At 43.8% G+C, this 27,759-nt stretch overlaps 1 protein-coding gene across 2 annotated transcripts in view; it reads right to left on the reverse strand.

Moving 5' to 3' along the window:
• snx29 (sorting nexin 29) overlaps positions 1-27,759 on the reverse strand; it is an 89,929-nt gene that overhangs the window by 5,809 nt on the left and 56,361 nt on the right. For both annotated transcript variants that reach the window (XM_086138509.1, XM_086138508.1), the window contains exons 16-19: positions 26,766-26,882; positions 24,731-24,786; positions 23,687-23,768; positions 11,358-11,498 (exon numbers count right to left, since the gene is read on the reverse strand). In XM_086138509.1, coding sequence (XP_085994635.1) covers positions 11,358-11,498; positions 23,687-23,768; positions 24,731-24,786; positions 26,766-26,882 — 396 coding nt within the window. The remainder of the gene's footprint in view (positions 1-11,357; positions 11,499-23,686; positions 23,769-24,730; positions 24,787-26,765; positions 26,883-27,759) is intronic.

Raw genomic sequence — 27,759 nt, forward strand, 5'->3', positions numbered from 1 at the left:
ACATCAAAACAGCTTTATCAAAACAAGTGCAGTGTTTATTTTTAATATTATTTTTTTACACTTACAGCACGTGAATTTTTGGATTTTTAACGACAAACTCCACTGGCCTGGATTCACTACTGTAACAAGAAATAAAACATGGCTATGGTTATTTTGCCATTTGCTTGCTGATGCAGGAAGAAAAGTCCTTCATGGCGAGAACGAACGACTGCAGGCAAGCGGCATGGAGCCACATGGCCCGTGCTAGCATGGCTAATCGTAGTCCAGCAACGGCTTAGAACAAAGCCTGGGCAACGCTCCGTTTTACTGGGACAAACAGCCCTCGTGAGTTGAATTGAAATTGAAACTACTGCTTTGCTTTTGATCTCAAATCCAAATCCCAAGGACACTTCATTGAGCCGACCAAAAAAAAAGATGCTCTTCAAAGTACCGTTTGTTGTGCTGGGGTTGTGGAACATGAATAAATGGGACACCAAAAGGCCCGGGAGACATCATTGAACTTGCAGGTATTTACGTGGGGGGGGGGTTGAGCTGGAAACTACTTCATCAACAACAGTGACGCGGTTCTCACCAGAGTTACTGGAGGGTAGCGCAGGAATAAAACAATAATAGCTCTTACGGGGTTAGCTTGCATGCTACTTTCTGCTTCTTATGAATTACGTAAAATGCTCGAATTCAATCAACAAGACTCTATCGTTCTTTTTCTCGAATTGGAGTGCAGCAACAAGATAGGCAATATGGACAAGTCAAAAGAATACCCAGGGGTGGGGGGGGGGGCAAGTAGCTAACAAAAGACTCACATAGCCATCCCTCGGTTGTTTGTTTGTTTTTTAAATGCCAAAGTTCCATTTTTCAGTGGTTTTGTCCTAATCCGCACATTTCTAAATGTACCTCACAGCAAATGATCAGCTAAATTGAACGAAGATCCGTGATCATGCAGGGAAAAGCCACAAGGTAAGCTGAGCTGCATTGAATTTTCTTGGATCGCATAGTAGCTTTCGCTCAACGCCGTCAGCTTCTGTTAACCGGCACATACTTGACTGCGGTGAAGTTGCCACTTAGACACACACAAAAAAAAAAAAATTCTGATCCGTTGCTTCCTCAAGGGAAAATACTTCAATTGTCTTGAAAAGTAGAGTCACCTGAGATGGACTGTACCTGGTCCATCTCAGGTGACGATTGTCATGAAATGAACCCCAAAAAGCACTCACCGAATGATCTCAAATCTCAACCCCTTCAGAAAGTTGGTCTGCATCATTCCTTACACCGGTCACAAGGATGGTGAAAAAAGTTTGGACATGTTCGCAGTCAACACAAGAGTGGATGGCGGCAGGAGAAGAGAGAGGAATTCGAGTAGGCTAATCTGATGTGTCATATTAGGCTGTGCATGCCAGTGTGGGTTTCATGCTCTGCCAACACATGATGGGAAACCCTGACTGCTTTCATGGATGTCAGAGGAGTAACAACCCTAATGGACATTGTGACAGATTCATCCTCCCGTGGAAGACGAGCGCGGTCCAAACCAGGTGCACGAATCAACGTGGCGCGATGCTGCAGGTACGACTTCCGTGTCTCAACCTATCTGCGTTCATCAAACACCAACGCCAAGCGCTACTCATTCCCTGGTTCCTCCCAGCCCCGGCTCGACGGAGCCCGAATCAGTCCACAGCATTGAATGTGTAGGTGCCAGCTCATATTAAACACGAAGGCGGAGCAGAGCTTAAAGAAAACATCCCCGGGGCCTAATTCTGTCAGCGTACGCCCGCACCACCAATCTCCGCACACATTGAGTCAACTCGTGGATGAGGGAGGACAGCTTGACATGTATGTTCCTCTCAAACTCGAAAAGACGTTGGAAACATGGTTAGATACTTTCACGGTACACTTTATGAGGTACACGGTGTGCTTAGAAGATACTTCAGATCTTCGGCCACAAGCTCAATGAACCCTTTGAGGGACAGCGGTTACTACAGTGGACAGCTGATCATGTCATCAGGTTACAGGGCGCATGAAAGGGTTGCCATGTAATTTAACTCATTCAATCCCAGCCATTTTCACTGGAGCAACGCCCTCAATCCCAGTGTTTTACTGGATTTTGACTCATCTTGCAACAGAATATTTGGTTCTAATGCTATATAAACATGGAGCCTACCAAAATAAAGTTTGGACTCTCTTCTTTCAGCAGAAAAAAAAATATTTGTATCTTTTTCCATTCTTCAGCAATCGGCATTACAAAATGGCTAAGTTTCATGAAAATGGCGATCTCTGGGCAAAAAAACAGAGAAAAAGAGCTTTTCGTAAAAGCATGCATTTCAAGCATGTGAGGCACCACTGCCACCTACTGGTTGCTTTTTCGACATGATTTACAATGCAAATGGCCTATTCTCATTCACAGATTGCATCAGACCCTCCTCCTCTTTATGACACAAAAAAAAGACTTGGACGTATAAGTACGTCCTTGGTAGGCGGGGCCTAATTTTAAAAAGACATACAAGTACGTCTTGTGGAGTAAAAGAAATAATATTTGCATTTTTGAGACAAGGTCTTAAAAGCGATAATGGAGAGTGGATGTTGTCTCATTAAAAAAAATAATAAAAACGCACCGATACACGGGGCCACCAAATGGCCATGCGACAGGATCTCGAGCACATTCACAAGAGTAAAAGTGCACACAAACACACGGATGTTGGGTGTCACTTCACAGAGAGGAAAGACAAGCACAGATAAGCAGGGGGGGAGCTGTCAATGGAAGAGACGCTCGAACGTCGTCACATATGTTCCGTGGATTTCCTGGCAGATTTACACCATTCAACTTTGGCAGAGGGGAGCAAAACACTGCTGAGAGCTCGTCTGAAAAACTTCATGTTGCCCGGCAACAAGACATTTTAGGAGTGAAAAGGAAGAGTTCAGGAAATGAGTGGACTTTGATCAAGTCGGAAACTCTGCAAGTCTGATAAAAGATTGCTCTTTTTTTTCCCAGCCTTTGCTTGGCAGATTGACAGGATGTCATGTCGGTGGGGGAGTCGAGCCCCCCGGTGCCATGCAAAACAGGAGTGGCCACCCCGGTCATCTCTTCAGGAAGACCAACACGAGCAATGATTTGGACCCGAGAATGAAATGAAGAGTGGGCAGCAGGGCTGAACATTCTGTTCTCTCCATGCCACACGTAAACACTCTCCAACGCGCAGGTCTCGGCTATGCATAAAACATCACCAGCAATTCAGGACTGCTCGTACAAGACCTTCACAATGTCTACTTGTCATAATTTAAAAAGCGTGAAACGTGTATTGCATTAAAAAAAATGGAGACAACATTGTAAGATTGGTTAATAATTCACTTTGTAGTTTCTGATGAATTAATCAGGGCAGCGCTGGCAGAAATGACTGTTGCGCAAGAGTCGGTTTAGGGACCCTTACATAATCTCACTTGAATCCAAGAGATCAAAAAGCTAAACAACGGTGATTTTTATTTATAGACGCATCGGCTGCGAAAGAAATCATCTCTTATTATTTTGTCCATAAAGCATCGGTAATTGCAATCAGCGCTCTGCCTCAATATCCCACCCGGCATACGGTGATCCTGTTTAAAGAGGCCTTTCTGTGAAAATGTTCTAATTGAATAATCACTGCAGAGCATGATTGACTGATCACTTCTGCATGCTTCTCCAAATCGGATGAACCACAACAAACAACAGCAAATGTGATTTTTAAAATATTTTTTAGCATTTATATTTTCAAATTGATCTTCCTCTTGCATGTCGAAGCCAAACATTTACATCTGTCACATTTTAGAGACTGAAATTGCGCATTTCATGAAAGAAAAAAAAGTTTCTATTGTTTATTTACAAATAAATTTGATGTTAAGATGTTTCTCAATTGAGATGTATCAGTGGTAACGAGAAAAAAATGTTTTTATCGGGTCTTGTTTAGACTTTGGAGCCACTCCCAGCTAACCTTTTTGAGCAGTTTGTGTTCTCAAACAGGCTGATTTCATCAACACAATAACAAGGGTGTGTTATGTGTGCCGCAATTGCTGATGCTTCAGGTATTTGGACCGTACATACAAAAAAAAAAAAGAAAGAAAAAAGCTAGGAAACCTGTGATCTGTGTGTGTGGGGGGGGGGCACAATTATCAGTTTTAAATAAAACAATTCAACCACATCAGGGCCATAAAACAGGATTTTCATTGCAACTCTTAATGGCATTTGCTATTAATAACCCACCATTAATATCGGCACACATGTTACACTGTAAGTCACCGGGCACAGTTTCACAAAAGGGCTTCTGCTATTCATCGAGCTGCCATGACGACGACAACGCCAACACGGGTTCTCGGATTTGGCTATTAACAGGCACCGACGATAATGGCGTGCTATTTGTTCAAATGACCATTTCAGCCGTACGGATAAAAAAATGGCCGCGGCGTTGGGAGGATGCATGACGTTTGAATGTGTGGAGGGAAGAGAGGTACCAAGGAATTGAGTGGAAAGCATATCACACTTTTCCTGACCTATCAGCTATTTAAGAGGAGTGAAGGAAGGCTGTGCAGCAGTGTGTGTGTGTGAGGAAAACCACTCGTATGGTTCACTTTCACAGCTGGACAGTCTGGCCAAAAGCACCAGGAGACTTGGGGCGAGTGCGTTATTATGCTCATTATGAGCAAAGGAGATGCACAAATGAGGCAAAAGGGCTTGATGGTTAACAAATTGCGCAGGGGCTATGGATACATGGGCGAGAGGTCAATTCGGCCACCGGCGAGGCAATTAATTTCACGCGATTACATACACAGAACAGCGTGCACGTTGGGAAGTACTGAATTCTCCGCACGATAAGGCGCACCTAAAAGCAGTTAATTTTCCCAAAAGCCGACAGTGCGCCCCGTAATGGGCTTTACGTATGGTGTTACAGTCTCTTTATATTGCTCATTGAGTTATTTCCCTGTTAGTGTTTCTTTGCCATCTGGTGGTCATTATTAGCAGGAAACAATTGTAACCTAATATGGTTCGGCCCCACACTAATTGACATTGTGCATTCGCCAACAAATACTCAGACGAGTACTTTGTGAGCTCCGCGCAGCCACAATGAAACGAAGATGATACCCAAACTACTGACTAAAGGAAGGAAGAATCAATTGAATGAGTTGATTCAATTGCCTTCATAACTTTTGTCTTTCATTCATTGTTTTGTAATGCCGTTTGTCTTTATATGTTTCTTGTACGTCTGTGTTTGTGACCAGTTCTCTTGGCTTTGCTACAGCTGCAGTGGTTGTGAAGGCTCTATATAAATAAAGCTGTATTGTATTGTATTCCCTTTAGCGTAGCTCCATCTATTGGATGCATCGCGCAACCGCAGCCACTATTTAAGCTTCTATTCGATGCGCCTTATAAGGCAGTGCGCATTACATATGTAAACAGTTTTAAAATAGGCCACTCATTGAAGGTGCGCCTTGTCGACCGAAGCGGAAAATCCGGTCTTCTAAATTAAGTAAGTGTGGACCATTTCGAGGGTCGCACCGTCAAGCAGGCGTTTGGAAAATCGGACCTGAGTAATGAATAATACATTTCAGACAGGAGAACATCAGTGCCGATCAATACGACAAAACCGATTCCAAAATGTAACTCTCAGGGCATGTTTAACTCTTAACGGCTGTACACATTCTACCTGATCATATTTAAACCTCAATTGGTTTCATGCTTGGCCTGTATTATTCTGTTTGCCATATCGTAGCATTTCTTTATTGATTAAAGTGCAGTCACATCGATCCTACGAATTGGCATGGTTGCAACCCCCAGTGGAGCCAAAGGAATCGTTTTACACGATGGAACCGGGTCTGTATTAATTACAGTGTGCAAAGCTCCAAGAAGCAAGAGAGAATCATGACAGCTTCACTGGTATCTGCTCCCAAGTGGCATATAGCGATTTTCAACGTCTTAACCAATCTGAGTCTTAACTATGAAAGACCAAATAAAGGGAGCCAAAAAAATAAAATTGTGTGTGACTCCTGCTCTTACAGTGTGTGATATACTCAAGGCCAAACAGCACACCGTGAGTTCCCTGCCCTAAACCAGCACCAAGACCGAGCTAGAAAAAAAGATTAGTCGTAGATTTGTGTCTGGAAATAGCATTTTACTTCCCGAATGGCAACTGTTCGATTTCACATTAACAATCGCGCACGCACTACGTCTGTGGCTCGACTGGCGAACGTCAACATAAAACAGGTTGAACATTTATGCTCTGACTGTTTTCTCCGCCTGTCGCCCATAGTCAAAACGCTCGGCAAAATTATCGGAATGACCCTCGTGCAATCTGGAAACGAGATCAACGGCGACATACGATAGGAAGTACTACACTTGTCATCATGAACAAACGCAAATGAGAGTTAAATGGATGATTTAGTCGGGGGGGGGGGTGTACAACCGGCAAAAGTTTAATTGGATTCATAGAATCGTAACCCTAATTATGGTTTAAATATGATTGGCTCCGTAAAGCTTGACAAAAGGCCTGGAGATGGGCACGCGCAGAAAATCTGCTTTCGACATGTTGCTATTAATTATTTGGTTCGTGATTATTGGGTGACTTGACAATAGGCATTGGATTAGAAAAAAAATAGCGATGAATCAATAGCTTTCTTTTCAGGGGAAGTCAAGCGAAAAATTTGTTCTAGGCGCCTCCGCCCGTCGAAACACTGCATTTTGATTCACATTGGGCTTATGGAATCTGAGTTAAGCAGCAAAATTTGCCCATTTTGAGCCGTTAACGGGGTGTTTAGATGAATCGATGATCCACGATCCGATCCCGAATCTGCTTTATGCCAGTGATGTTGTTTGGAACACGTTTTTTAACCCGCACCCCACTTCCCGATCCACTCAATGATTCACCCACTTCCCAATCAATTCCTGATGAGTCCCCGACACTGCGCAAGGCAGGAGATTAACGGGGCAGGGGGAAGCCGGATCGCAGGTCAGCGGCATGCAATCCGCCAGAGAAGCGTCAAGGGCAGATGAGCTCGAGACTGCGCGCGCACATAGGTTCGATGCGACATGTGTCAGGTGCGCGACACGTTTCCACAGAATTCAGTGTGACTTTCGTCATGACAGATGCTCAATGACAACTTTCGCTTCGTGGATCTACGGCGTCAGTCATCTCGAGGGGGTCTGCGTTAACGGGGCATGATGAAACTGCGAGAACGCTCGGCATGTAATCGAGTTAGCCAGGATGTGCGTCTTGACAGCCGCCTGATCCGTATTGACGCGCGCATACTGAATCCTTACTTGGGCGAACCTAAGAGCAGATATTTATTTCCAAGTGTAGCTAAAAGAACTTGGGAGCGTTTCCCCTCTCGCTGGCCTGACATTGTGTCTTGGAGCGACTCGATGGACATCATCATGTGAGACTCTACGGGAGTGCATATACGCAACACGTGATAACTTTGGTGAAAGTGAGTAAGATAAGAAATGATAAGATAACCTTTATTAGTCTCGCAATGGAGAAATTCCATTATGCAGACATTATGGATATTATTAGAACAAAAATAAGTGCTTTCAAATTCAATTTTATATTTGATGGTTGGACAGGCACGCCACTGGCCCAATTAATTGTCTACAAGCACTTAAAAAGTCAATTTTCCTGAATATGTCCCCCTATAATAGGCAACATAGTATTTGGTGAAATTACGCAGTGTTGGCTTTGCTCACACAGCAATTATTTGCAGTCTGAACATAAAATATCTCCTGCGCTGGAGTCTTAAGAAGTCAACAGCACAAAAAGATGCTCGTTTTTTAAAAAAATATTTTTTCAAATCAGTTGTGTACCGTATTGGCCTGAATATAAGACAGTGTTTTTTGCATTGAAATAAGAATGAAAAAGTGGGGGTCGTCTTATATTTGGGGTCTAGACATTATACCCATTCACGACGCTAGATGGCGCCAGATATCAGTGGGGCGAATGCTGAACTTGACTCCCCAGGCCAAAGTGAACCCCTGCCACGAAGAGCAAAAATAAAAATAGCGGTAGCACGAAGAAGAAAAATAAAAAATACTGATAAGAAGGAAAATGGAGAAACGTCGTGACAATCTGGAGAAAAGTGGGTCGAAGATCGGCCAGGTTAACCGGCAGCTGAGGAGAAGTTATGATGTAATTTACATTTCAAAAACCAGAAGCCATTCATTTACGAATGTGATTGCACTTTAGATTTGAATGAGGCAAAATAACATGCTTTCTCTCTCAAATATATTGTTATAATCATTTGTTTCAGATGTACTGTAATTATTTTCTGTACAAAAATTAATTTGGTGTTCAAAAAGTCTTTTTTCAAACTTGAGTCTTGAAAAAGACGGGGTCGTCTTATAATCAGGGGCGTCTTATATTCGGGCCAATAGGGTAAATTTTTCGACATGTATTTTGACCAAAAAATGCCAGAACTTTCATCAGGACACATCGTTTTTAAATAACAAATATCTTTATTTTTGTATTCAAACTGCCAGACTCAAACTTGACGATAATTGTGCATCTGCGATTGCGTAGGAGTGTCTTGTTTTGTTGTTTTCAAAGTATTTTCATCTTCCAAAATCAGCACCGATATTTTGGGGGGGGAGATGTGAGCCAGGCAACAGAATATTTGGTTGAAAACTGTAATTCGTAGCGCTTGTGATTAAGTCATTCTCAAAGAGATTTTCGGATGGCGGTGGAAGCATCCTTTCAGAAAATCAGGCTCAGAATTGCTTGATTAAGCATATGTAGAATAATTTCATTGTCTGATTGAAATTTAATAAGACAACCAAATACTAATGTTTCGCCAAAAGATGACGGGTACTTTTGGGTTCCATTTCATATCTAAAACAATTACATGCCATCTATCCTGTGCAGACGGTAGGTTCCCTGATATTTGCTTGCAATCGGTCCACGGTGGACGCCATCCTTTGGCCAGAAGCTCATTTGTTTTGTAACAAAGAAGGAGCCGGATGGCAAGGAAGGGTAGAGTGGCGCAAGACGAAGACTATAATAACTGACTGAAAAACAGTGCGCTCTGAAACATTTCAGCCTTCTGGGAAATAAACTACTCTTTGATTCGCGGGGAATGAGGAGGTGGGACAAATAGTAACTGTGGCGGTAGGGGGAGTGCATTTGTAAAGACGTTGAAGCGTTTATATATTAAAAAAAAAAAGGAAAGCAAACGCAAACTGTGTAGGTGAGGAAACGAGGCCGGTGGGGGCTTGCATGATTGTCTTACATCAAAATGAAAGAGAAAATGAAAGGCGGCGGCAAACAAAGGGAGGCGATTTCGACAAACACGTGGACTTGGCAGGAGGAGGAGAAGGAGAGGTAGGCCTCACCCAAAAAAAAATACAAATATGCCGAAAAGGGACAAAATAAATTTGCGGTCAAGTCACGGGGCGATTGAGGTTTTGCGTGAAGATTCCACGCCAAGTGTACGAAAGACAGCAAGCAATGTGAACTACTACCATACATTTGGCCGTAACATGAACAGTAGTCAGGTTTAAATCTTGGGTGCTATGCTTTTAGCGTAAGCCTAACCAGTAATATTGCATCCATTCTTCTATTTTCTGATCCGCTTATCATAGAGGGTCGCGGGGTGTGCTGGAGCCTTTCCCAGCCATCTTTGGGTAGTAGCCGGGGGGACACCCTGAACCAGTTGCCAGCCAATCGCAGGGCACACAGAGACTAACAACCATTCGCGCTCACACTCACACCGTGGGACAATGTCGAGTGTACCATTAGCCTGCCACACATGTTTTTGGAATGTGGGAGGAAATTGGAATACCCGGAGAAAACCCACACGGGCCCGGGGAGAACATGCAAACCCCTCACAGGAAGGCCGGGAGCCGGAATCGAACCCTGCACCTCTGCACTGTGAGGCCGACGCGCCAGCCAGTCACCCACTGGACCGCCACCAATAATATTATTATTATTTTTTTTGTAATAAAGATTCATTTATTGCTTGAGTTTATTACCCTTTTCAACTTAGTGAACTCTCCTCTACAGAAGGATGCCTGCTTTGAGACGAGAGTAGGACAAATTCAGGTGAGCTTTCTCCGCCATGACTGCTGACTTCCAGGGGCTGTTCCAAACCGATAATTCACACAAACCGCCAGCGTAATGGGCTTTGGGGGTGAAGGGGGGGGTGGTGTTTCAAAGACCCAATGATTGCGGCGGTGTCGGCCGCCATGTGCGCTTCCACATGTGGTCACTCGTACGCATGTCGCAAAAAAATAAACCACACGTACGCGACACACAGCTTGTCTCAGTTAGCTTCGGTTTCCAACCATGAAACGGCAGAGTCTTTGAAGGTGGCAAGCTTGACCACGGCTTTTCATCACGGCAGCTTCAAACCCGACCAACCTAAGCATCCAGGTCAGACCCAAATTAAGGTTGGAGGGAGACAACGAAGTACAGCGTGAAAAGGATTGTTGACAGGGAGGACCGTGTGCCGTGCCCCCCCCCCCCCCCCGGGCTGTAACCTGAGCCACGGTGGTGCCTGTGTGCACGTCCAGAAAATGCAGCAGATGGAGAAAATGAGCAATGCACCAGTTGCAACTACTTGGGAGTCAACACCATTGACTTACTCCGTAGTGCATGTTCTCCCTTTATAGGCTGGTACTGTTTGAAGATCCCAAGTGAAACATAATTACTCAAAGTGTCGATTTGGGGGTTATAGAAATCGTCAAGCGTGATCGACTGGTTTGACAAAATGTCGTTTTTTTCACGGTATTGTGTTTCTTGAAAAAAGTGAAACGACTTGTCCAAAAGGAAAATACATTTCCTTGGTTCTGTGAAAAATATAGCTACCGCGGGCTGAATTTTGCGTGGTAATCTAATCGTCTACTTCTTCTTGAAATCATCAATCCAGAACCTTCAATAGACTGATTTTTATACATGTACACACAGAGAAACTTAAATGTGTTGCTCTCCAAAAGTTTTTTTCTGAAATGTACCACAGTGATTACATAAGCTGGCACTGAAGCCCTGTCTAAAATCGGAAAGTAGTACTTCTAAGTGTTTTAAAACAATACATCTCAACTGAGAGACAATCTTGATATGTCGGGGAGGAGCCAAGGTTAGCCTGGGTTGTGACGGAGAGTCTTTCTTTGCTGCAGACTTAGGGTGCAGGGGGTTTTTTTTGGTCAGAATCAAAGACTTTCTTTTGAGGATAATGTAAAATAATTTAGAAATATTTAATCGTTTTGACATAGTTTGTGGTTTATCATTTTTTAACAATGTACAGTAGAGAGGCAATCCTAAACTCTTTGGGGGTCAATGACCTGTAATTTTTCTCGTCACCCCTAACCACGCAATCAGCGGGGATTATTAATTCACCAGCCATCCGAGGCGTGAGCTCACCTTGTTCCCGATGGCTTTCTTTGGCGGGAAGTTGAACGTGTCCACCTGTGGGAACCGCGACCTCAGGCAGTTGTGCAGCTCCCGAAACTCCGTGTAGCGCCTGTACACATTCCACTCGTTGTCCAGGATGCGGATGTAAACCTGAGGACGAGATGAAAAAAGGAATATAGACTGATAAACACAAAGTAACATTTGATGAACTTGTCATTAAGGTTTCATATATCGCCTTGTGGGAATCGGCGGTGTAAAAAAAAAAACACAACCCCCCCCACCCCCCAAGGTTTTCAGACATCCTCTGGCTAACATAATGCCACGCCGAGATAGAGTCTGTCTTTAGACGTGACAGCTCTGCCACCATTTCCATGCACCATTAGCTGCTTTATTCACACTCACAAAAGAGAGGGGGAGCGCGGAGAGGAGACAAAATGAGCCTATTACAAAGAAAGAGAGAAGGAGATGGGCTTCTGTTTTCATGGAAGGAAACCCGGGAGTGAGAGATGAAATGTTTTTTTTTCTTCTTCTTTTTTCTGAAAATTCAATTTGAACACAGAAGTTAGTACAAAAGTTTTGGAAAGTAGTGCCATAACATGGATCATCACAAATAGTAGCCGGTTATATTTGGAAAAAACAACCCCCCCCCCCCCCCCAGAAAAAAGGAAGGCTGAAATAAACCATGTTACCTCAAGCAATTTTCTTTTTTGGCATGAACCCTGTTCGGAATCTTGAAAACATGGAAAAACTCTAACATGGTGAGAGCCATTTTTTTTTTTTTAAGAGTCATGACGATTTCATTTCAACCTCCATGCGTCCATTTTGGAGACCAATTTTCGAAGTCATTACTCATTCATCACAGATGTCACCCCGATGCTGATGGACAAAAAGCCAGCGGCCGTCCCTTTGGACCCCCTCTTTTACATGTCAATGATGTGCTGCTACCTGTGGCATGAGCGAGTGTTAGTGTGTCACTCCGGAGCAGACCCCCCCCCCCCTCCACCCCCGATGTGTGAGGGATATTACAAGAGGTTCATCAAGCGTGACGGGAGCACGCTTGAGGCTTTTACATGCAATCAAAGTTGCTGTATTTGTTGTGTGCCTCTATGGCACTTTGCATTTATTAGTATCATACCAAAGGGGATAATTTTAGACTACACCGGTGCATGGACCGTCATTAGGTGATGCTCCCGGGTTTCCGCTATTGTTGTGATGTCGAGTGTGCATTTAGGCCGTTGGAGGGAAAAGCTTGATGACGAGACTTATCCAGAGGCTAAATACAAACTAAAACAATAGAGACACATTATTGTATGAGACATGGGGAAGAAAAACAGTGTGAAGCGTTACCTTGGATTGGGCATTATAATGGCAATGTGGATTCAGTCTTATCTAGTTTACCTTCGAAAGAAGAAAAACCGACATCAGATTTGAGAAGATGAGCCATACATCCACATAGGCCTCAAGACAACAGTGGCATGAAAATGGGATTCATGGTAACATTTCCCATCGCGTTAAAAATAATAATAATCATCGGGTGATCGTTCGGTCAAGGAAATTTGAGCGAAATGTCATTGCCTGGCTCATCCAACATTTAGAGACAGACTGAAGGAGATGGTAAGGGGTTGCCATAACAACGAGACAAATGCTATTCCCCTCACGTCAGGCCGGCAATATGAGTCCAAAAAATTAGGAAGCTTTTCTAGAGTTGTGAAACTATGACGGATTGATGCTGTAAAATGCACGGGATATATTTGCATAGCTCACGCGTCACCGAGTATAATTAAATTCAGGAGTCCCATTGCCCAGATGTGACATACATGTAAAATATACATCATAATAATTGTATCGCACAGACCATCTGGGAGAAAGCACAGTTACACGATTTGACATTTCTCTTGAACGTCGCGCTTGTTTCCATTCACATGAAGTTGACTGTGCATTAACACTGACAATGCAAGGCTGCACAATTGGAACCACGCAACAGTCCAGCCCACCGAGATGCGACGTACGAGCGAATTTAGTCAAGCACGTGAAACGGAAATGTCGAAAACCCATTTTTACCCGCGAGACGATCTGAAAAACTGAATGCCCTTTACATGAGAGCCAAGGTGATCATCCTGCTGCCGGTGCGCAGTACCTCATCGGAACCGAAAGCGGTCAACGGGCCGATAACTGCCCTTCGAATTTCAAAGAAAAATGCAGTCCAAAAGTTGAGTAAGAATACAGACTGAACAAAACAAAGCAGGTGGGCAACATCTCCGTTGCTCGTGTGTTGACATTACAGTAATCTGTACGGTTACGTTGCGTCTTGTGCTTGAACGATTTCTTTTCGCATTTCCATACACATTCACTGAGAATGGTTCTCAAAATATAACCTGCGCCGTATTTAATACCGCCGTGTTATGACGGCAAAGAAATGCAAGTCTTGTTTCTTTCATGAAGTGTGAAGTTCAAGTCAGTCACACGACAGAGTAAATAAGATCGTAAGGATAACAATAGTGCTGCAATATGTACAGTTGAAGAAGCATCTGCGTTCTTTCACTTTTCGGAAGGGTTGCAGAAGTCGCAGTGCGTTCAAGTTTTCTCACCTTTTTTTTTCCTGTATTATTTTTTTTTTTTTGACGACCAGGATGGGAGAAAGGCTTCATTCCTAGTTATAAGGAGACTGTTACTTTTGCCGCGCATGTTATTGTCAGGGGACGCATACCACGACAAAGCATGAAATGTGAAAAGTGACAAATCTGACATTTTGGGCAAGTCATTAGAAGGCATGTGAGATGTTTTGTTCGCCGCCGGAAAGGTCTCGTTGTTAAAGCATCAGCATCAGAGACATGTCTAGACAATATTAAGATATCACAAAAATTGATTTACCGTATTTTCTTCACTATATGGCGCTTTGGAGTATATGGCGCACCTTCAACGAATGGCCTATTTTAAAACTGTTTTAATATATAGGGCGCACCGAATTATAAGGCGCAAAGAATAGAGGCTACAACAGTGGCTGGAGTTGCCTGATGCATCCACTAGATGGAGTGATGCTAAAGGGAATACAATACAGCTTTATTTATGTAGCGCTTTCACAATTGCTGCAGCCGTAACAAAACGCTTTACAGAACATTTGAAATACTATGTCCAAGAAATCCGAATATTGATCCATATATCAGGCGCATCGGATTATAAGGCGCACTGTCAGCTTTTGAGAAAATTGAATGCTTTTTGGTGCGTCTTACAGTGGGGAAAATACGGTATTTGTGATCTTCTTGAATTTCAGCGCCTGTTCAAATATAATCCAGACGGATTATTATTAGTACTACCTCCATTTGGCAAGACGCTGGAGGGAAGCAGTTGGCACATCTGCCTCACAGTTCTGAAGTTCAGGGTTCGAATCCCGGCTAGGAGTTCATGGAGTTTGCATGTTCTTCCTGTGTATTGTCTCCCAGCACTTGTTGCCCGTCTGTTCACATGTGTCTTGCGACTGGTTGGTGACTCCAGTGAAGACAAGCGCTATCGATGGTCTTGGTCTGATGTCTTCACATTTTAGGCGAGAAAATATCAGAACTGAAATATATTTCATCCATCCTGCTGATTCAATTGTATAGTGAATAGAGCGCAACGTCGTGTATCATAGCAAGATACGAAGTCAAACAAGCTGTTTCAAATGTGCTTGCTATGTCGCGTTTCCATAAATTGGAGCATTATTTAATGCAGAGTGACTCTTATTTATCTCGCATTTTCCAAGTGGCTTCTCCAACATTCCCCACTGGGAATATTGAATGTGTCGAACGCATAAACAGACCGTCTGTGTTTTGCTTCCATTAGTCTGTAAAAATGTGAAACACGGAAGCAGCTGTTGTTGTTGTCGAGCTGCTGTGTCCGATCCCATTAAAATGCAGCACCTCAAACTAAAAGAGGAGGCCGGGGAGAATTAGTTTACTCTAACTTAACATTTATCGAAAGGACGCAAGTATGAAATATTCTGTTGTCTGTTCTGATGGTTTGATTGGACGGGCGTGGCCATTCCCTCCCTGAGAGCAAACAAGTCTAACTTTTGGTGAAACAAGAAACGAAATATTGTGTAACATACCCAAGACTAACTAATAAGGCTTGAATACTAGAATACTAAATCGTGGCTTTAAGATCACTCACATGAGTCACCAGGATGTCCAGGTAAACACATTTTGGTCACCCGCACTCGAAACCGGATGATGTCAAAATACAGCAAGTGACTTTTCTTTTCTGTTCGCGTCTGTCATCTGCAATGCTCGGCTTTCCAGATAGTCTTTGTTGCTTATTACCAGCCGAAAATAAAATTCAGTCACACTATCTCTATCAATTATCTTTTGTCCCCAGGCTCTACCTTTACCTTATCGTTTTCGAGAGAGAGAGAGAGAGAGAGAGAGAGAGAGAGAGAGAGAGAGAGTGCTTGATTGGCTTCCCCAATTGTTCAGTATGGCGGCACAGCTCATGGTCTCAATTTGGGGGGGGGGGGTAAAAATGTGCTTGCATGTCAAACCTATTCATGCAAATTAGTATTTTGCGTGCATGTTACACAGTATTTATATTATGACCACCATTAACTCATTCACTCCCAAAGACGTTTTTAAACGTCTTTTCAGACTTGGTCCAGAATTGGCTGGTACTGAATGAGTTTTTAAAAAAAAATCTTTCGACCCTGTCATGTCTGTTGAACCTTCTTTAAGGTTTTGCCTCTCGGAAGGACCCTGCACAGCCTGCGGTGTACACTGTAAATTTCTCCCATCAAAGAGTGAAAGAGAAACTCTTGTCACAACAAACATGGAAATATGCCTGCCACGCCATCGACCTTGTAATAAATCTTACACGACAGGTGCTATCAAGCCACTATATACGCAGCAAAAACGGTGCTACTGTATCAGTGGTTTGATTTGCGTCCACATTCAAAGTCAGTTATTTTGTCTTGCTAAAGAAAAGGGGACAAACACGCCAAAATAACAGTGGTGACCGAAATTCTCATCAATACAAAGCAACAGGAAGCTAAGTGCAATCAAGAACAACCATCAATCTTTTTACCACTCAAGTTCGTGAAGAGTAGCGGGCGGTAACCACGTACGGCGTACGTGTTCCAAGTTAGAGGCTACTTTGGAAAATCCTCTCACGCCCCAGTAGGAAGAAGATGGTCAAGCTCTCACCTTCATCTTTTATCACAATTGCCTCCATTATTGTCCATCACCACCCCCCTCCCCTCCCCTCAGCCCCTTTCCCTCTTTTTCCTTGCGACTGTCTTTATGGGATACCATCTCTTCCTTCTTTTCCTGAGAATACACACACAATATCCAGAGGACGAGCCATTTTGAGGAGACCAGCAGACATTAAGTGTGTCGCGCGGCTGATGCAACGTAAAGACGAGATGAATCGGGCACAAAGCCAGAGAGGAGTGGAGGGTGAAGCTGACTGATGAGAAGATTAAGCGTGCGAGGTAAAGGCAGACCATTAAGCCCCCCTCCCCCACCACCCCCCAGACAGACAGAATGAGGAACTAAAAATTGACAGTAAAAAAGGAAAAGGAGCGAAGAGAAGGGGAGCTGATTGACAAATTACACGTCAGCTCAAGAGCTCATCGGGGCATGTTGAGGCTAAAATCGCCCGCACTTTTGTCACCAGCCAAATTGGGAAGAGGAAGATAGGCCAAATTCTCATCCCACCTCTCACGCGTCACATTCAGCTGCCACAGACGAAGCGCTTTTTCGATGCCTGGCTCGCCGACGATGTGACAAAGTGGGCGCCCCGGTGTTCTTTTGTGGCGGGTTCAAATCCAGGTGACGTGTCGACTTAAGTGCCGTGGTTGCATGATCAAATCATTCGAGTTATTTTGCAACCGGATGGAACAGCCATAATGGTGGCAAATGAGACGAAATGTCGCCCAAGAGCACCATCTGGATAGTTTCACCAAGGGGGTGTGCTCACTTTTGTTGCCAGTGGTTTGTACGCTAAAATTGTAAATGTAGTCTGATATCTCGGTGCTCTGAGCAGCAACACAATCGGCCTTCCTTCGGATGTTTGATCTGAGACTTATGGATGTGAGGCCGAGATGAGCGTAATTATCATCATCGTTGGAAAACGTTGATCATCGCCATCATCAACATAACAGTTATCTCCCTCTGCAACCAATCCGCCATTATCATGAGCGCGCCGGCGTGGAGGACCATTAGCATTAGCTGCGCTGCAAAGCACAACATCTATTTGTTTTGAAACGTGCAAACTTCACATATGCTGGAAATTAACATCGATCCAAATGCACCACGCCATCTCCTCCCGCCTATCGTCACGCCGGCAGAACTTGACGGTGAATCGGAAGGGTCTGGGGGCCGAGCATGTGAAAGCAAAGCTGGGCGCCTCTGAAGTTAACCCCAATTTAGCCATTAGCTTAAAATGTAAATTCAAGGTGCGATGACAGATTCCACTTTGAATTTCTCCAGGGGATGGCGGCCCACACGGGCGGCCAGCCTCGGCACACAAGCCTCAGAAGCCTACCAATGATGTGTCTCAATTATTCATTTGAGCGGCTTATTTATGTGGCTGTATATGCTGCATATTAAAGGCTTTGGGAAGCACGGGGGAAGCCAAACACTGTTCATGGGATAATTGGGTGCATTCACTCTTCTTCACGATAGCAGTGGACAATGCTCGGATGACGTGTGAAGTAAATTAAAAGTTTGCGGAAAAGCAGGCTTGCTATGTTTGTATTTATCTCGATACATGCCGTATAATGCCATCGTGATTAAATTAGTCCGACAGAATCCAGCTCACCCGCAACCCTAATGAGGAGGAGCGGTTTCAGAATACGGATGCCGTCTCAAGAATCAGATCCCGTTCTTTTTTTTATCCGAAAATGAGGTACGGGTTTCCGTTACAGTGATTCCAAACCACTTTAGTCCTTGGGAGATAATAAGGTGTACTAGGGGAGATGATCCAACCTTGCTTATTTGTTCATATATCGTATTTAAGTCAAGCATAGTGACATGTAGAAGAATGAGATGCTCTTCCATTAGACAGAAGACAGGACAATGAAATTGCGCCCACTTTTGCAAACAACAGTTGCAACGGATTTGGAATCGGAACTGGAATCATTCGAAACAAGATATTTTTATTTTTGCGAATATTTTTGTTTCGGTGGTGTGCCATGAGATTTGTACCGCAGCTCATTGAAGGGTGGAAAAACAATCTGAGGGAAAACAAAACAGCGGTTACTACCGTGGACAGCCTATCATGTTATCAGGTTGTCATTATTGGTGCATGAAAGGGTTAAAGGTGATACTACATATGCTGCACCCCCCCCCCCCCCACCCCCGAGTAGATGGAGCAACTTTGCAAGACTGCGTCTGTCAACACTTCGTACACTGCAAGCCAGAAATGTGCAAAGCGGCCACGCTTTTGTGGTGTGGAAAATCAATGCAAGGACTGTCTAATATGGGAAGAAGTGTCAGGTTAAATTCATGATTCATTGTAGTCGCCGGGGTTGCTGTGGAGGTGGGAGGGTCTCACTTGCATTGCCTCGGCATTCATCATCACTATCTTTCAAACATATCGGATCACGATAAATAGGGGGAAATTAACAAGAGGGGGGGTCCAAGCCAATCGAGGGAAGAAAAGAGGAGCGGAAAGAGTGGTAGGGGTGGTGGGGGGGGGGGGGGGGGTGGAGGGGGAGAATTGCAGAGATGGATGATGCTTTAAGTTAAAAAAAAAAAAAAAGAAAAAAAAGCTAACATGCCAAGAGATGGCGGGTAGCTTGACATCACTCGTAACTCACAGCCCTCATTATAAAAGATACTTATCATTTTCATCATCAATATCCTTTGAAGAACACAGCCCATCATCATTAATTCAGGGCGGTAGACAACATTTTCACATTGTTGATTGTGAAGCGTTAAACAAAGTCATACAAGCCTTGGTGGCTACGTATCATGACCCGCAACTTGTCATGTTGCCATTTCTTTCACTAATATCCTTGTGAAAACAGTACACCCCCCTAAAAAAACAACAACAAAAAAACAAAAAAAACAAAGCTGCTCTTTTATGAAAACAAAACTAGCTAGAAAGCATTTATTACGCATGTCGTGCTGAGCATATGTCGAAAATTTGATGACGCTCATATGGCGACTTTGGTCTTCCAAATAGAACCCCGTTTGTTCGGTTTGATCAACAATTGAAGATGGATAATTTATAGTCGAGTATAATGACAGACTGATCCCAACAACAAGCAACCAACAAATTCCTTGTTTCTTACGAAGTGGAACAAAATCCCGACGCACTCGTCATTGATGCTCTTCTCGTGTCCTGATTGTCAGAGTAAAACACGCAGGTGACGATAACACTTACAGTCCGGCACAACGCAAATGACTTCTCGTGTTGGTTGATCTTCATACAAATGATGCTGCCTCCCCTCTTCTCATTATTGCCTACACTGCTGGGATTATGTAGGAGGGAGAACACCGCGACCGGTATAATTTGCTCATTATGAGTTCAGGGGTGGAGGTGGGGGGGGGGGGGTGGAGAAGAAGGTGGGGGAAGGAAAAGGATGGCGCGAAGAAGAAATGGTCACTGATGATGGAGCGACTCCATCCCCGAGCTTCCCTGATCTTGGTGGAAGTCATTTCAAAAAAGGCCGAGAGAAAAGTGGCTTTAGGAGGGAAGTGAGGCGGGCGGAGGGGGGAGGGGGGGGGGGGGTAGACAGAGAGAAAATGGAGTAGGAGCTTCGCCATAATGCTGCGCAAGCTGGTGGAGGGAGGGTGACAGATGGAGGGATGATGGAGAAGAAGGACAGAGGGTAAAAAATAAAATAAAATAGGGGAAGTAGTGAAGACTTTGAGAGAGGTAAAATGTGAGAAGTGGTGTTTAGATCAGCTTTTCCTCCCCCTCAGCAGCAGCGGCGGCGGCAGCAGCAGCAGCACGTGGCCGTTAGTGAGCTTATTTTAAACCACAAGGGTGCTGTGACCTAACTTATGCCTGGGCTTCAAAAATCCCATTGACTCGCCAGATAAAAATATATAAGTTATAAAAAAGTATAAGGTTCATTGCTCATTTCAGTTCATTCATCTCGCACCATTTTGAAAGCACATGTGCATGAGAATGTGAGGAATATCCTCCTGACTACCAGTAGTTCAAATTTGTCCTCTCTAGAGGACATTTGTGAACCTAAATATCTCCCACCCAGTGCCAAAATGGCTTCCCTCAGTGCAAGCACTTTTTATGGGAAGAGGAAAAGTAATACTTTTTATCAAGCACATTTTGTCTTGAAATGCTGTTGGCATTTTAATTACAAGACTCTTATGAACACGTTAAAGTGTTGTTTGAGTTGTTTTAAGTGTATTTGAGCCTGTTTAAAAAATGTAGTGGGATTTCAAAAAATTCTTTTGGAGTAGTCCAATTACTTCACATAGATTGGGGAATATCAAAATAAAATATGATTGGACAACATTTTTTTTCCTGGTAGTACTCGCCAGTCCTTCAAACAGTCGGCCGGGGCGTTCAATCACGACAACTACCTCACCTTAACAACAATGACTCTAGTAACCTTGGCCATCCATTAGGCTGTCGAAGAACAAAAGCCCTTTCCAGTGGGAGCCATTAGACGAATATAGCTCTGGGAAGGAAAGTTTCCAATGCGCCAGATGGGCTGAACTTTCTATTGGGCTCAAGAGCTGGACAGCAGCCGCCCCGAGACCAGCCCGGGAAGAGGCCAATAATAGGAAATCAGCGCAACACACACAATGTTCAGGATTTTTCAACCAGTATGTGTTTCATACGAAAATTGACACAAGTCGATTTACAGTGTGTGTCTCTGAATTTTTTACTTGCGCCACAACATTTTCAGCTGAGGGGCAACTTTGCTGGAGCGTAAACCGTGTCAAACACTCACACCTCAATGAGCATTTTCCTATCGGGTTGGTGCAACTTTTAAAATCAGGATGAATTCTTGAATTCTGGATACGTCAGCTTTTAAAGCATGACAATGGCGCCCACCTCGAATTCCCACTGAATAAATGAGCTGCCAAACGGAAAGAAACAAGTCGCTTTTCCTGCACTGCGCCGTACGGAGCACAAAATGTGAGCTGCTGTCCATTGCAAATTATACCAAGAGTAAAGTGCAAAAAAAGAGGGTCACTTCTGAATCTATTTCAGCATACATATACCGTATTTTTTGCACTATAAGGTGATTCGGATTATAAGGCACACCTTCAGTGAATGGCCAATTTTAAAACTGTTTTCACACATCGGGCACACCGCATTATATGGCACATAGAAGAGAAGCTATAATAGTGGCTGCGGTTGCGTCATGCATCCACTAGATGGGGCTACACTAAAGGGAATACAACACAATACAGCTTTTTTTAATATTGCATTTTCACAACCGCTGCAGCAGTAAAAACAGCGCTTTACAGAACATTTAAAATACTATGTCCAAGAAATGAGAATATTGATCCATATGTGAGCCGCATTGGATTATAAGGCGCACAGTCGGCTTTTGAGAAAATGCTTTTAGGTGTGCCTTATCATGCGGAAAATACGGTACGTAAGGTTTTCACAGAAATAACTGAATAGTCCCACACAAATACTGCGAATTTGTGTGAGACTGCTCATATGTCATATGCTGGGAGTTGCGCGTTTGTATTTGATGTGAAGACGGATACAATTTAGGGCGCGAAAAAAAAGTGTCAGACAGCTCTCCGCTCAAGATGTGAATTTACATCAATTATGTATAAACTGAGCCGGGCTGAGCTCGGTAGCAAGCCGTCCCTGATGTTCAGTTAGCGCTCAGAATGAGTCACCTGTCTTTTCCTGTCCTCAATGGTTTCACCTGGCTAGCATTACATTTGTACCTCCTGGCAATTCGGTGTACGCCGCTGAGCGTGTGTGCGTGTGTGTGTCAGAGAGGCAGCGTTCAAGTTTAATACCTTACCTAAGGATAACTGGACAAAGCCAAGAAGAAGCAGCTGCTTAGAGACAATTCTCCAAGTTGAACTTCCTTGAATTTGTTCGAAAGTTATCCGTAAGGCACCGGGGTCTAAGTGCCGAGTCGTAAAAAGGCATTATTACGAATCGCACAAGTGGTTGGAGGTGAAAGGGTGAAGAGAATTTTTGGAAGGGAGGGCTGCAAAGGAAATTGTTTTTCTTGTCTTGTAAAAGGTGACAGGAGAGGCGAGCCGACCAAAAACGCAGCTGTCATGATAAACATTTCCTCAGTCATGGTTAGCCTGATTGAAAAAGAGGCAATTATTTGCCATTTCCTTTCACTCCATTGTGTTTGAGACAAGGCATTTCAAGAACGGAAAATATCAACGTTTGCAAGTTGTGGCACATGACAGCAAAACGGATTGAACAAAACAATGCGAAGCCATTGATTCTGTCAGCATGAGATATTTCTAGCACACTTGTCCTCACTAAGGTCGCAGGTGAGCCAGAGCCTATCCAAACGGAATCCAGATAAGAGGCGGGGTACACCCAGGACTGGTTACCTGTCCCGTGTTATTTTCTAAAATCTCACCTAGTCGTTATTTCTCTGCTCATGCCAAAGGCCCGTCTAATATAATTTTATACACAAATATGTTTTTATCCAACTGGAGAAAACAGTAACTGTGTGAATGGTTATTTTGGTGACGTCCAAGCAAATGTCTGTAACATACATGGGTGGTTTAAGAGATGACTCTGGGCAACAGGAAGTCACCTTCATGCACCCTATAACCTGACAACATAAGCTGTCCACAGTCGTAACCGCTATCCCTGCATTAAAAATTCGTCCATTGGAAAGAAAATTATGTTCAATTTTGGAAAAAAAAATTAACAAAGAAATGTTTACGATTAAGGTTATGTCGAATTACACTGTGTCATACGAAAAGTGTTTTTTTCCCCGTATGCATAGAACAACCACCGTCCTAACATCATAAACATATGATATTGTTAAACTAATAACTGATAAAAGAGCAAAACTGAATGTTATAATTCTTATCAAGGCAGACTACTTTTTTTATTTCATATGGCTCTTTACTGGATTTCATTCTTGAAACTGTCAAAGTGATCATGTTTCTTGCGGTCGGCCGATATGTTTCAGTCAGCCCAAAATTGGCATTTTCGAGACCAATGGACCAACGAAACCAAGACAGCGAAGGGACTCTCAGCATGACACATTTATGATGGTTTTAAATTAACGGAAATGTCAGGACATGACATCATATGTACCACGTCCAGGTAAACATACCACAGTTGGATTTCTAAACATATCCATCCACAATATTTCCAAGTATTTTTCTGCCGCCTTTGGATGCCTCACGTAATTTAATCACGTGCGCTTGCAAACGATTTACCTGATAGACGTGGTAGGCGTTTGCAGCTCTGCCCTGCAGGAACACAGAAGGGATCCACACGTTGATGAGAGCGCGATGGGTCCTTTGGGGACACAAACAAACAGGCAAGGCTTCACCGCGATGGCCTTTTTCATCCATCATCATAGTCATAATCATCACCATCAACGCTGTGTCGTTGCGCTACACTTGGTGAGCTCTGGCACGTTGAAGCTCAGAGTGATGAAAGAAACGCAGCGCGGCATGCGATCGTGTATCAAAGCGTGCTGAGATGGGGGTCGTTCGGATATATTGAGAGAGATGACAATAAATAAATGAATAAATTTAAAAAAAACATCGGGTCATCTTTGTGGTTGGTAGAAATGGATCGAGCAAGCCTCACAATGAGGCCAGGGGACTGTACAATTTGTCAGATAGTGAGCACAGGATAAACAACGACTGGATTTAGATTTTTCATGTATTTCGTCTTCGCCGCATTGCAATGGATCCGCTTGTCTTCACCTCACAAAAAATAGCCGTCAAATATTCGCCGGAAGATATCAAGATTTCATTTCGAACGTGTTCATTTTGTGAACATTTCCGTATGCAGTGAGTGAGCCCTCTTTTATCATTGCCGTCCCAATAAAATGTCTTAAAAAGTTTGGAAACATATTTGAACACATTTTTTTGGGGGGAATTAAAAAACACATGAATTTAAAAAATAATTATTGCAAGCCTAAAATCAATTCTGTACATTTTGAAGTGTCAGTGTGTCTTTAAAACTCACTCACTCCCAAAGACGTTTTTAAATGTCTTTTCAGACTTGGTCTAGAATTGGCTGGTACCGAATGAGTTAAGAGGCGGGCTCTATTCGTGTCGTATGGCACCAGTGAGTGCGTGCGACCGTCTCCATACAGATCACTTAATTTGGATGAGTGTGGAAAATACATTCCCTGAAAAATGGGTACACAACTACAAGCGTTAATGACAGCAATGTTAATCTGATTGGATGATACCAAATGTTTGTCAATCGTTTCTTTACCCTAGAAATTAGTGGGCAATTCTTACGTTTCAAAATCGGAGAGGCTGGGATCGTCTGACGTTTGACTCAAATCCCCTGGGACCTAAATATCCAAGAAAAAAAAATACAAATAAAAGAAATAGGTGACTCATTATGCATCACAAGTTTACACTTCAAGAACTCACACGCGAACACATAAACATGAAATGTTGGAACATTTAAGGATGTTGACGTGTCGAGAAGCAGTTCTTATCCCAATATGCCATCCCTCTATGCGATTGTGTCCGTTGGACAGATTGTGCGGGAATCCATCAACCCTCTGCTGATTTGCTTCAGTCTTTCCAGCGATCCCTTGAGGCACCACATGACCAAATCCATATGTTGGCGGTTTGGGTGATTGTCTGTGTAAAAAGTGTGTCATCTCGCCATCCCAATCACCTAAAGCGGAGACCCCAGCATCCCTCGGTTTTGATCGCGTCCTCCAAGCGGCACATGTACAGTACCCCCCCGCCCCCCACACACACACACACATGCACGCAGTAGATTGGAAGGTGACGGGAAATGTGTAAAGGTCCTGACCATGGCCTGAGTACTTTGAAGCTGCTCAGCATGGCGCTGTAAGAACATGAGTGTCAAAAGGCTTACACACATACAGCGAACTGTACACGCCCACTGAGGAGCCCAGCGAGGAAAGGCTGGCGTTAAAAGCTATGAGGGCTCACCTTCGTTTACCTTTGACTCGCTTTAGCGGTATTGCATCATCTCACATAACAGATGGTGTGTGCGTGTGTGTGTGTGTGTGTGTGTGTGTGTGCTCTACGTGTAAACAGATGTTAGTGTCATGTTGTGTTCTTGGGGAAGAAAAAAAAATGTGTTACATTGAGGGAAAAAAAATATTGACAGCAACTTTGTCAGAACACATGTGACAAACTAAAATGCTTTCAAATTCAAGTTTTTGCCACGGGGACAACCACTGAGTACCAGGAAAGAGCTTCACTGAATTAAGCCGAACGCACCAGGGACTGCCAAGGCCCTCTGGGAATTGTTGGGTAATAGCAGCAGCACATCGGCGTTGTCGGGCGGAATCCTTGGACCACTTTTCAGAAACTCAAAAAACAACACCAGCTTGCTTGAATTCCAAGCCATCGCATCGCTCAAGCTGTATTGTACTTTAAATTGCCAGCACGTGCCCATTCACATCAACACAACACCAACCAAAAAAATAGATGAAACGCTAATCTTATATGCTAAATTTAAAAAAATCGCTAGTTCATTCATTAGTCGTTGCTTAAACGAGTCCAAGCATGGCTGCCGCTGGCTCCGTCTTCAAATTCAAAGCCTGTGGCCATGCCGAGCCCCCCACACTGTGAAAAAAAAGCAATTTCAATACGTCACAAAAGCAAACGCCCGTCCCAGGTTCATGGTCACAAACCCATTCTGTCTTGAGCCATGAGCGATGCGAAGAATAAACCAATCAGCTGACTAAACTCGTGACTTTAACATGGCTCACAAAGGTCCCTCTGCAACGTAGCATGACAGCAATCAATTGTAACAAAATAAGCCAATTCAAATCAATTTTCCCTCATTATTGTCAAAAAACATCCAGACGTTAATTGCAGGTGACAATTACGCCGCATGGCTTCCACAGAACGAGGAAATAGAGTTCGGAGAGCGGCAATGTATTTGTGGTCAAATTATTTGCACCGCATGACATTGGTTAATATTAAATAAAAATAATAGACAAAGTATTGTCAGAACTTTAGCCTCAATATGTGGAGGGGAAAAAAACTTGACTATATTTGGGCATAGGGGGTTCCTGCCAGACAACGACGACATACACAACGAATGGTCAACCCCGTGCTGCGCTATGCTAAGGCCTTTCCACTGTATTGTTCCTCCGTCGTTACGCTCCATCAACAAGACCGGACATGCAAAGTAGAAAGCAATCCAACCTACTGGCTCGGAGGAAAATATTAATTTCAAATGACAGAGCGGCCGAGTCGAGAACGGAAACGGGAGGATGGGTCTTCGGGAAAGAAAATGAGCGGCTACGAGGACATCTGTGTGTTATGATGAACTCACCGGTCCTCTCAGCTCAATAAGTTCCTGTCTCATCTGCCCGATGAGGTGGTCCTTGGCCATGAGGGTGCGATATAGGTGCTCATTAAACTCGATCAACTCTCCATGCATCTCGGCCACCTGTAAAACATACACACACACACACACATAGAAAGGCGCAGTCACACAACATATCATTAGTACAAAACCCACCGCTGCATTAAAAAAAGGGGAGTTATAAACTATAAAAGTTACAATTCTCAGTAGCACGCGTGCAGAAGGAGCAGTCCAGGTGGAGTCTAATTAAAATTGACAGCAGAGGAGATTTAGGGGAACAGTTAAACTCCATCCTGTGGTGGGAGGGATGGCGCCGCGGATGTAGTTAGATGCTTTTTTTTTGTTTTGTTTTTTTGGGTGAGACAAGGCAGTCGGAATCCTGGCAGGCTGCTAATCAATTGTCTTCAGCTCTAACGAACCTTGACAGTGCGATCCTCAATTCCGTGCACTCATGCAAATAGTAGCGACAAATGATGGCGGGTGTGTACGTGCGCCATGCCTCATCTTCCTAACCCGGCCGGACAGCGCTGACGGGTCTTTGTCGGGTGACTGACAGCCGTGGCGCACACAAGCGCTTTACATGAGGCACCTGCTGCCGCAAACGCTTGAGTGGGGCCATGTCACGCGATTGGCAGGTGAGGCAAGCGGCGGCAATGCCGTTAGCGCATTTGCTTATTCACATCCGATTTACAACAGCATGTCGCATGTCCTTGCGTGCAGTCTTGCCTCACCTTTATTGTGGCACATATTTTACATTAGAGTAAAAAAAAAAAAAAAATGGTAGAGCACCCAACACGAATGCCACAATGTTGTCTACCCACAGCCTGTTTAGTCGGCAGGGCATTTAAATCTCCCTGTCTGTCACCGTACTAGCGGTTACAGTTGAACAAAGCTACAGCACGTTACACCCTGAACCGGTTGCCAGCCAATCGCAGGGCACACAGAGACAAACAACCATCCA

This window comes from Hippocampus guttulatus, chromosome 19, assembly GCF_054856545.1.
Source record: "Hippocampus guttulatus isolate MCC_2025c chromosome 19, RoL_Hgut_1.0, whole genome shotgun sequence".
NCBI classification, from domain to species: Eukaryota; Metazoa; Chordata; class Actinopteri; order Syngnathiformes; family Syngnathidae; genus Hippocampus; species Hippocampus guttulatus.